Source organism: Brienomyrus brachyistius, chromosome 8 (genome assembly GCF_023856365.1).
Source record: "Brienomyrus brachyistius isolate T26 chromosome 8, BBRACH_0.4, whole genome shotgun sequence".
In the NCBI taxonomy this organism is placed as follows: Eukaryota; Metazoa; Chordata; class Actinopteri; order Osteoglossiformes; family Mormyridae; genus Brienomyrus; species Brienomyrus brachyistius.
Window position 1 is genome coordinate 4,667,119 of NC_064540.1, and position 10,306 is coordinate 4,677,424.

A 10,306-nucleotide genomic window follows, 5' to 3' on the forward strand; every position below is an offset into this window, starting at 1 on the left:
AAAAGAGCTCGTGTGATAAGCGGGCTTATTTACAACGTCATAAATCTAATCCAATCAGTGAAGTTCTTATTGGTCGTGGCCAGCAACCAACGTACACAATAAAGATTTCCGGAAGGAACGCAAGATGTTTTCACAATGTTTTTATATACGCATTAAAGGAATCAGCAAAACACGTTCAGCTTTTAACTAAATGCGAGAGAACTGCGACAATGAATCTGGGGTGAGTGTAATTTTTAATCGTTTAGGTGGTCATTTTCTTATCAAATCAAACATGATTTTTTCCCATCAGTTAATCACCCTCTAGATGGGATTATCTATATTACTCATATGTCAGTCAAGCGAGAGAGTCGTCTATCGCCCTGCTACTCATTTTACATAAATGAACTGATTTACCATATTTCGATATTTTCGTACTGCTTCCATTGCGAACCAACTATCGCCTTTCGGTGTTTCGGGTATTTATTTGCAAATTGTCAATACACCTCAGTCAATAGATTTTGAGTATACTATTTAAAGAAATTAATCGCTGTCTGGGAAAAGTCTTTTAAAAAGCATGAATTTTAAAGCTTAGTCTTTCCGTTTGAGCAGTACTTTACACATTTAATCTGGTATATGGTAATTGTTAGAAAGTAAATGCTTAATTCAGGGTTTCGCGACCCTGTTAAATAGCGTCATTATATATAGGCTTTCAATTCTCCGTGTATTCTACACTTGAACTAACAAGACACCAGGAAACAGTTTTTTAAATCGGTCTCTTGTCTTGCACAGACAATTGTTATACTAGTAGTGGTTATTAAACGGCGTTGTTGGTTACACAGTTGTGTGGTTTTGCATTTCAGGGACGGTCTCATGTTTGAACTTGAAAATGGAAAAGCAAAACTTGTTTTGTCCAGTCAAGGTAAATTATTTTTCACCCATGCCTTTTTAAAGTTAAACATCACATAGTAATTCCCTTATGGTAATTTTCCCATATTTGCACTGATGTATTGTCTTTTTTGTTGTAGGTCTGGAGTCAAGAAATGCAAAGAAGGTAAGCTTATTAGTTTCAGTATGGATGGTGGGAGGGGCTGGGGAGACCGGGTCTCCTCCAACAGTCAAAAGACATCAAGTTAAGTGATTTTCTTTTATTAAAATGGATGAAAGATAAAATGAATATTTCATAAGTTTTCTATGAAATCTCATAGCTGATAGAATTTTTAGACCACTTCTTCATGTTTTCATGTAACGGTAGTATGTTTTATTATTTTGTTTTGTATTGATTGCAGGTGATCCCTATAACTAGACTTGAGAAAGTCCCTGTTAGGTTGAAGCAAACATACAACAAATCAGTGATGGGGAAACCCCAGAGAGTTCAGGAGAGGCTCACTGATGTGAGGAAAAGGATCGGCTCACAGACTGTTGTTCCCAGGAGCGAGCACCAAGAGGCCCCAAAACCAGCCGGCAGGGCCTCTTTAAAGGACACGGGCGGTGATCATAAAGCCTCGCCGCGGATTGGCGCTCCGGCTCGATCGTGGCCCGTAAAGAAGTCCGGGATGGACAAGCAGGTTACCGTCCCGAAGCATTCTGAGCTTGCCACTGAGACCCTGAAGAAAAGCTTGGTGTGTCTGACCCAGCAGCAGCTAGAGCAGATCCTGAGCAACATCAACCGGGCTACAGACGGAGGTTCACAAACGCCAGGCTTCAGCAACCAACCCCAGTCAGGTGAGCTTACAGAACCACCAGCACAATTTGGGCCTTGGCAGGCTGCTGTTCTCTATGGTACAGTTTTAATATACCGTAGCATTTGCTCAAATGAGTATCGATATACTATCGATCTTCATTTCTCTATTAGAAGTCAAAGAGGGTATGACTGTGAATGGAACAGAAAAAAGTGACACATGTTCAGAACCTACATCTGTTCATACAGACAAGAGTGATATGGCATTGGGAAATGCAAAGGATGACAGGTAATACGCATGTTTCTGTCCTAGTTAACTTCCTCTTAGAACATGGTAGTTAACTTCAAAGGATAAGCATGGAAAAAATGTAACTATTGTTGGCATCATGTTACACTGTTGTTTGGGTGGCAGCTTCTCCTGTATGACTGTTCTCATTGTTCACTTCTACAGTGAAGGCTGTGTTCTCTCATCTAGGGTGATTCCAAATGGTTTTCCAGCTGGCCTCTTCAGTACGCTGGGAGAACGAGAGAGAGAGAAGGATGTTCTGGAGGCCAAGAGAGAGCAGTGGAAGAAAGAGCTTGGTATGCAGAACAGACTTTCACTACCCAGCCATTGCTGTGGAAATGTGATGAGACTATCAATATTTAGCACAGCAGCGCCTCGATAAATTGCAAATTTAAAGACTACATGAATACTGGATGGCATTTGGTCATCTCCCAAGCGAGCTGTTCCAAGCACATTTCACTGCACAGAGGTCCTGGGATAGATCCAGGACAAGTTGGAGGGATTTTATCTCCCAGCTGGCTTAGAAACACCTGGAGATCCCCAGAAGGAGCCAGACTTGGTGCCTGGAAAGGAAAGCTGGGCTGCCTTTTTAGGTTTGCCAAAACCATGACCCTCACAAAGAAAAGCAGTCTGAAGATGGACAGATTGATAGATGGATAGATATCAATATTAATGTGCTAAATTTGGTTTATGGAATACATACTGATCTAAAAATCATCCACACTCCTCTTCAGATGAGCAAATGGCTTTAAAACGGCAGAAGAAAGTTACTGAACTGAACTGCCATACTGTCACAAGGGATACTCTTACAGAGGTAGGCCTGAGTCCATCCTGTCCCTCATGGGTTATCGTAACACGCTATGGGAAGATTAAATTCCGGACATAGCTCACTCATTTCCCAATCATCGTTCTTGGGCAGGCGGCGGAGGAGAGGATTCTGGGAGAGAGCCAAGAAAGGAAACTGCAGCAGTCTAGAGCATCAGTCTGCTGCAGCCAGAGGGACCTTCCGGCTGCCATCCGCTCTGCGTTTGTCCTGGGGGTAAAAATATTGATGTCATACAGACGGTAGCATGGGGCTGCAAAAGATTTTTTTATATATATATTTGGGTTCTCCAATAGGCAGCTCAAAGGCCAAATCCAACCCATGGGAATCAAATGTACAGCCCACGAAAAACGGGTCATGAGCATTTTAGCATCACAATCAGGCAGAATTGGCCTTGTTTTGTTGATAGAATTTGTCCCATGGGTTAAAATAATTGGGAACTCTGTTTTATACAGCTAGAGATTGATATATAGCATGCAAATGTAAAGCTTAGATACTATCACTTTTATCCTCTTCGATGCTTTACCCTCTATCATTAATGAATGATTGGTAATCCCTGGGGGGGCGGCATGGTGGTGCAGTGGTTAGCACTGTTGCCTCACACCTCTGGGACCCGGGTTCGAGTCTCCGCCTGGGTCACATGTGTGTGGAGTTTGCATGTTCTCCCCATGTCGTCGTGGGGTTTTCTCCGGGTACTCCGGTTTCCCCCCACAGTCCAAAAACATGCTGAGGCTAATTGGAGTTGCTAAATTGCCTGTAGGAGTGTATGTGTGAGTGAATGGTGTGTGAGTGTGCCCTGCGATGGACTGGCCCCCCGTCCTGGGTTGTTCCCTGCCTCGTGCCCATTGCTTCCGGGATAGGCTCCGGACCCCCCGCGACCCAGCAGGATAAGCGGTTTGGAAAATGGATGGATGGATGGATGGTAATCCGTGGCCAGCTGGCATGCTCACACTGTGCTGTACCCTTCCATTCAGGAGGCCACCCCAGTGGAACATGCTTTCAGTGCCAAGAAGCGGGAAGATCGTAAGATGTGGCTCCAGGAACTGGACCAGCAGCGTGAGGAGGCCAGGCTGCGAAAGATGCAGGAGCGCCAGAACCAGGCCCAGGTACCCGGCCCGGGGCTCAGCACGGGTCTCGTACATTTGTCCCCAGCCCAACCTAACTCTGCATTCCCACGGCCACCAGGGGGAGGACCTGGAACGCTGGGCCATGCACTTCGACTCCCTCCAGAAAAGAGCCCCTTCCCAGCCCCCGGCCACTGAGGGGCGGGATTCGGGCTCTCCGAGTGCCCGCTACACTGCCCGCCCATTATCACCCCCCAGCTCCTCGTCCCTGGCTTGGGAGGGCACGAGTACCATAGCAGGGGACCATCTGGGTCGGGTCAGTGTGGACAGCTCCACAGGTGGAGGCCAAAGGAGCAAGTATGTTACACTAGCCCTCTGAGCATATTCAGGATATAATGTGGTGCTGATGAGTGGAAGCAAGTCAGCCTTAGTGCTGAGCTAGAAAATTAAAATGAAATGTTTGTGCCATTACTAGGGGGCTTATTCCCTACTGTCCTTTGTGCCAAACTGGTTGCTGATTTATCCCACTACCAGCAGATGGCGCATGTGTGTCAAATAAATGGCACTTGTTTGATAGGAGAAACTGGACTGGCGTTGAGGTGTTTTTGTTGCCCCCCCCCCCAGCCACCTGCGCACCATGACCGCACTCCTGGATCCGGCCCAGATTGAGGAGCGGGAGAGGAGGCGCGTTAAACAGCTAGAGCACCAGGTACAGCAGAGTGACAACTTATGGAGAAGAATTAAGTCTCTATTTGAATGATCACCACCCAGATCAAGACCTCCCTCTCTCTCCCCCCCCCCCCCCCCCCCCCCCCCCACTTCATAGCGTGCCATTGCGGCACAAGTGGAGGAGCGTCGGAGGCAGCGGGAACAGGAGGAGGCCCTTTGGCGGGCAGAGGAGCAGGAGGAGGAGCGCCGGGTGGCCCGGGAGAGGGAGCGCCTGGAGCAGCAGTACCAGCTGGACTCCCTGCAGCAAAGACACAAAGAGGTGGGCGGCCGACTGTGATCCCCCCCCACCCCCCCAGTCTTACAGCACATATGCATGACCAGCGCTGAAACCGTGGACCAGAATAGTCAGTCAGGCAGATCAGACGCGCCTCACAGACTCATTTGTTAGGTATTGTGGTATACAGGCGCATTTGGCAGAACCTCTTTATTATATTCAGAGGAGGCGTGGGGAAGGTAATCCTCACGTTTTGCCCTTTTAATTCAGTGGTTACCGGTTCTATCCCGTATCAAATTCTAAATGCTGTTACTCACCTTCAAAGCACTACGTGGCCTTGTTCCTCCTTGCCTCAGTGACCTTCTGACCCCTTACTCTCCCCCCTGCTCTCATCTAGCTGTCATCTACTGCCGTTGCCCCCCCCCCCCAACTCTGGAATTCTCTTCCTCAGTCTCTCTATAACTGTTCTTCATTTTCCACGTTTAGATCTGATTTATAGACTTTCCTGCTTAATGAACATTTGTCGTCCCGTACTGCTTAGATCACAAATCTCTAACACCAGTCCCTGAGACCTACTGTCCAGTCGGTTATCCATCCATCTTTCCATCCATCTATCCTTTATTTTATCAGGAAGATTCCATTGAGATACAATACCACTTCTTCCAGGATGTCCTGGCCAAGATGGCAGCAAATAAGAAAATAAGCAAATAAGGCTTCTGATGAGCCACACCCTTTCTCAGGTATCAGGAACAGGTACCAGGAACAGGTACCAGGAACAGGTGTGGCTCATCAGAAACCAGGTAGAATAGAAAACCTATTGGATAGTAGCTCTCCAGGATCAGAGTTGGAGATCCCTGGCTTAGATGATGTCTTTTGTTTTGTGTGTTTTCTTTTTATTATGCTCCTTGTAAAATAACTTTGGCATTGTGAAAGGCATAATATAAATGTAATAATTATTATTATAATTGACAATTTTTACTTGCACGACTGTTTTAAATGTATAACAGCTGCAACATTCAAAGTCGATGTTAAGTCAGTGTTCTTCAGTGGCTACTTCCTACTGACACAAGATTTTGATATTGCTCTGCAGGAGCTGCAGGCTCTGAAAGCTGAAGAGCTTTACATGACTGTGCAGAGAGCCCAGGAAGAGGCGCTGCGGGCCAGACAGAGGCAGAGGATCCAGGAGCTGACCCGCAAGGGCCACGATGTCTCCAAGCTGCTCCGCCAGCTGCAGGAGGCATCCGACTCGGCAAGCGGTAGGCGGGTATGACCGGCGGCACTGCCCACAGGAGTGATTTGTCTGGTTAGCTAGCGCACAGGGAGTGAGGGGGAGAATATCTAAGTGACCTCTGGAAGTGAACACCTTGAAGGACACCTTGAAGAACACATTCACTCATTTATACAATTGTAATTTTCCAGAACACACTCAATCCATATGTTATGTTTTCGAGGAAATTGCTGGTGACTTGGTGAGTTTTGAAAGTGTAATGAAAGTTCATTTGAGTACTTGAGGACTGAATGAGTTTTGGTTCCCAAAACTATGATGTACGTTGAGGAAGCCTGACTTTAGGTCATTGGCTGTCTCCTCTTTAACACCTCTCATGTGGTTCCCCATTGGTGGAATGAGCTGGCAAACCACTTCCAGTCATCAGATTCTCTCTCCACATTCAAGAAATTCCTCTACTAACCTGATGCTCTTTATGTTCCCTGTTTTTGAATCTTATTAGGTTCTTGCTTTTGTTATAAGTTCTTGTGTAGTTCCTGCCCCAGTCCTGCTTACACTTGTAACTCTGCATTCATTGAAAGCTCAGCCTAGCTGGACTTATCCCTAGTCGACAACTCCTCAGCATGTATGTCTGCTGCTTTGGACAAGAGCATTGGCTAAATATGTCAACATAAAAAACAAAAGTGACAGTTTTGGAAATTCGCTCTTCATTTTAAGAACCATGAGTCAGCGTTCATTGTGACATCATTATATCATCACTGGACTTCAGACAGCTGTAACAGGGCAGCCTGTCCCACCAGCCCCTGCTCACGTGACCACGTGTTTACTTGCACACCACTGATCGAACGGGTAAAATTCAAAGGACTTTGTGTTTTTAATTTATTTTTTGCCTGTCACTTGTCATCCAGCGCTCAGCTGCAGGGATTCATGCGGCCTGCCAGAGGGCAGCCTCACCCAGAATGAGGAGGGCCTGTACGCCGAGCTGCAGAGCGGGGCGTCTCCCCGGAGAGACACGGCTGTGCAGACTGGTATGGCCTTGGGTCTGGGCGTTTCTCACAGCTAAGTCAGGCTTTGTTTCAAGCGTCCATGGGTAATCAGTGGAGGAATGCCGAGTCCTTTTTCATTTAACTTTGTACCGATTCCAGTGGTGTGTAAATAACTATCAGCAGTACATGGATGGCACCATAATGTTTTCTGCAGCAGTGCTTCAGGGCAAATAATGCATTTGGACGGGGTGCTTCTCCGAGGACTAGTAATCATACTATTGCATAAATACATTTTATGGTAGTCTGAACAGCCAATCATTTCACTTGCCGTAAAACGTTAAAAGAGCACAGTCCACCTGTTGCTCTGGTTGGCTGCGAATGAGCATTATTTGATTGGCCCTTGATTGTGATTGGCCGGCAAACACAAAACTCAAAACAACCGGGTGTTATTTGCTGAACTTTGCGAGAGGAGTGCATGTCTGCTCACGTTACGTGCTCTTAACACATTCTTGCATTTTTTTTAAACTGATAAAATACATTGACACTCTACTAAATGAAATTAATTTGATGTTACAGTACTTTTAAGGGGTGCTACTGGAGTTGTGCGGCGGTTTCCAGGTGGTGCTTTGGCCCCCTCCGGCACCGGCCCTGCACCGGTACCAGCTTTAGGCTGACGGCAAACGGTGAATCTCATCATTTGAGAACAGTTATCTTTTTATACAAAAAAAAAAAACAGATGCTGATTCAGCAAGCATGGGATTAGCAGTAGCTGCACCAGCGGCAGCACCGACAGCAGATGGAGGCCCAGTAGAAATCCCGGATGCCCCAGTGGAGCAGAATCTCCTGCCCAGCATTAAAAAGCCGAAGCAGGAGGGGCAGGTGCTGGGGAGGAACTCAGGGAAGGGGAAGGAGAACGTGCGTATGATGGACGGCAGGGAGGACCCCTACGAGGGCTTCACACGGACGGGCAGAGACCATCGTCGGCAGGGATGGAACGCGCAGAGGCCTGGCAAGCCTTTCGTCCCGGCCTCGGAACGTTACCCCCCAGGACCCCGGCAACGCAGGGAGGAGTCCCGACTCCGGAGGCAGGCGGAGCTGCTGGCCCTCGTGGGGCAGTGCGCCACCTCCAGGCTGGCTCACAAAGAGCCTTCCACAGCACATCTCTCACACAGGCAGAGGCCCATCACACAGAAAAAGGTATGCGAAGCAGGGCCAGCAGGGGGCATGGTAGTTAACAAAAGGCTGGGATGGAATTAGTCCTAGATTAGTATATTAGTTTATGTTAACTGTAAAATGTCTGGCTGTATACAGTTAAGACTCCTTAATACTTATAACCAGTACTTCTAACAAGCACAGAAAAATGTCTGTTCCCAGGATGGACAAGCTCAGAAAGGCACATCAGCTGGTCATGTGGAAAACAGGCAAGTATACTACTAGTCACCACTAGGTGGCATACAACATTGAGTGATCGCTAAGTAACTGACCAGTGACTCCCCACTCCTGCCAAATGCAGTGCCCAGCCAGCCCCCTTGACAGCTTCAGATTCCACTGAGCGTCCATCGTCATCCAGCTTCGTCCCCTACGTTCGGACGGATGAGGTATACCACTTGGACCCACTCGCACCTATCTCCAGACCCTCAACCCAGGAGCTCCAGCATCACGTGCCACTAGGTGACTAAGGCGAGGGTGGAATATATATGCCATATTTTGGGGGAACGAGCTAGGAGAAGATGTAACATGTTTCACACTAAGCCTTATCTCATTGAAGGTTTCATTGAAGGCGAGATTAATCGGAGGTAGGGGGTCCCTAGTACTGTAGCTTGAGGGCCGCTGGTTTAAGAATTGCTTTAAACCCTCCTTGGTCTAAGAAGCCAGCCTGGTCCTGAAAACTTTACCATTAGCCCTTCTGGCTTTTTCTGTATCTGACTGGACCGCCCTTTGCCCAGGATCCCTGTTTATCTTGTTGGGTGATCAACACCCTCCACTTGACAGTAAGCTGCATTCCTCTAGCAATTTCCACAGAGAATCTCCACGCTAGACACAACCAGCTCCCATTTTGTTCCACAACTCTTCTAGCCATTGAAACATTTTGCCACGCTTGTCTTCCTCTGCTCAGGCATCAACCACAGCAAGCCTACCTCAAATCCCCTTCAACGTGACCCCCTTCTCAACCCAGAGCTGTTGAAAAACAAGGAAAGACAGCAGGCGATACTCAAGGGGCTTTCTGAACTGCGCCAGGTAAGACCTATCCCCCCCCCTCCAGGTGCTCAGGTGAGGAGAATGAAGAGGTTCCTGTAGACACCTCCACATGCCTCATCTTTCCCATTGCCTGGGTGCCTACATCATCCTCATGTTGTCGTTTTTTTTCCCGCTTGCTTTCAGGGTTTGCTGCTGAAACAGAGAGAGCTGGAGACCGCACTCAGTCCGCTTTTGCTCCGTCCAGAGGGCACGATGTCATCCACATCCCAGCACGTGTGAACGCGGACGTCACCGTACAGCGGCTTTCTTTGGCTTACCTTTGTTAGCTCCCCATTCACTAACCCTAGCTTTGCTGAAGCAATGAAGAGCTGAATTGTGAATACCAGCATGCCCTTCCGTTCTCAGAACACCAGGGCTTCCCAGCAGTGAATTTCTGTGCTACAGTACAGGAGCTGGTTGTCTGTTTACAGTGCCAGATGGCCATATCTACCATAGAAACCACATCACTTTGGTTCAGCTTGCAGTCTTGGCTGTAGGATGAGGTGAATGTTGCGCTCTGGCACACCTTCTGAATCACCTTAGTGGCACAAACAGTGCCCCTGCAGCAATGAATATGAAGCTTGGTCTTGAATCAGAAGCTCATAAAGCTGATTCACGACGTTTTTTTGTTTAAGTGTGAAGCAGTATTAACTGTGTGGATGTGAGTGTTGCGCTTGTTTTATGGGACTAATTTTAGCACTGAATTTATTTATTGAAGGAAACTACTGAATATAACTGCTGACACTCCCACCGGGGAGGTATAATGTATGAACTGAATCACTGAATAAAGTTCTCACAGGGTGTGGACCTGGTACAATCTATTCATGAGTGAATGTGGTTTGCCAGTCTGAAGGGGGGGTAGATACAGTAAAATCCAGTTATATTGGACTCGCTTATAACAGAATATCGTCTATAATGGATGAGGTCCGCTGGTCCCGGCCGTGTGCCTTTAAGAACATGCAGAAAAAGCATCGGATATAGCGAACTCGCATATAACGGAATTTCGCTTATAACGGACAAACAATTTGGTCCCCAGGGCTGCTTTTAGCTGTACTTTTGTTCGCTATAACAGACATGCTGGCTC

At 47.3% G+C, this 10,306-nt stretch overlaps 1 protein-coding gene and 1 long non-coding RNA gene across 3 annotated transcripts in view; both read left to right on the top strand.

The window, feature by feature from the left end:
• Positions 1-10,306, top strand: part of LOC125747984 (uncharacterized) — a 300,948-nt gene that overhangs the window by 202,800 nt on the left and 87,842 nt on the right. The gene's annotated exons all lie outside the window — the stretch shown is intronic.
• On the top strand, positions 44-10,043 carry ccdc66 (coiled-coil domain containing 66). 2 transcript variants are annotated; one of them, XM_049023659.1, is made up of 19 exons: positions 44-220; positions 840-898; positions 1,005-1,030; positions 1,266-1,701; positions 1,832-1,946; positions 2,109-2,239; positions 2,678-2,757; positions 2,863-2,982; positions 3,741-3,872; positions 3,952-4,187; positions 4,455-4,539; positions 4,657-4,818; positions 5,864-6,029; positions 6,907-7,026; positions 7,721-8,181; positions 8,359-8,405; positions 8,498-8,655; positions 9,101-9,222; positions 9,367-10,043. In XM_049023659.1, the coding sequence occupies exons 1-19, from the start codon at positions 210-212 to the stop codon at positions 9,460-9,462; spliced, it is 2,763 nt and encodes a 920-aa protein (XP_048879616.1). In that variant the 5' UTR covers positions 44-209; the 3' UTR covers positions 9,463-10,043. The 2 variants fall into 2 exon arrangements, with proteins under 2 accessions (XP_048879616.1, XP_048879618.1); XM_049023661.1 differs by having other exon boundaries at positions 46-220; positions 2,133-2,239.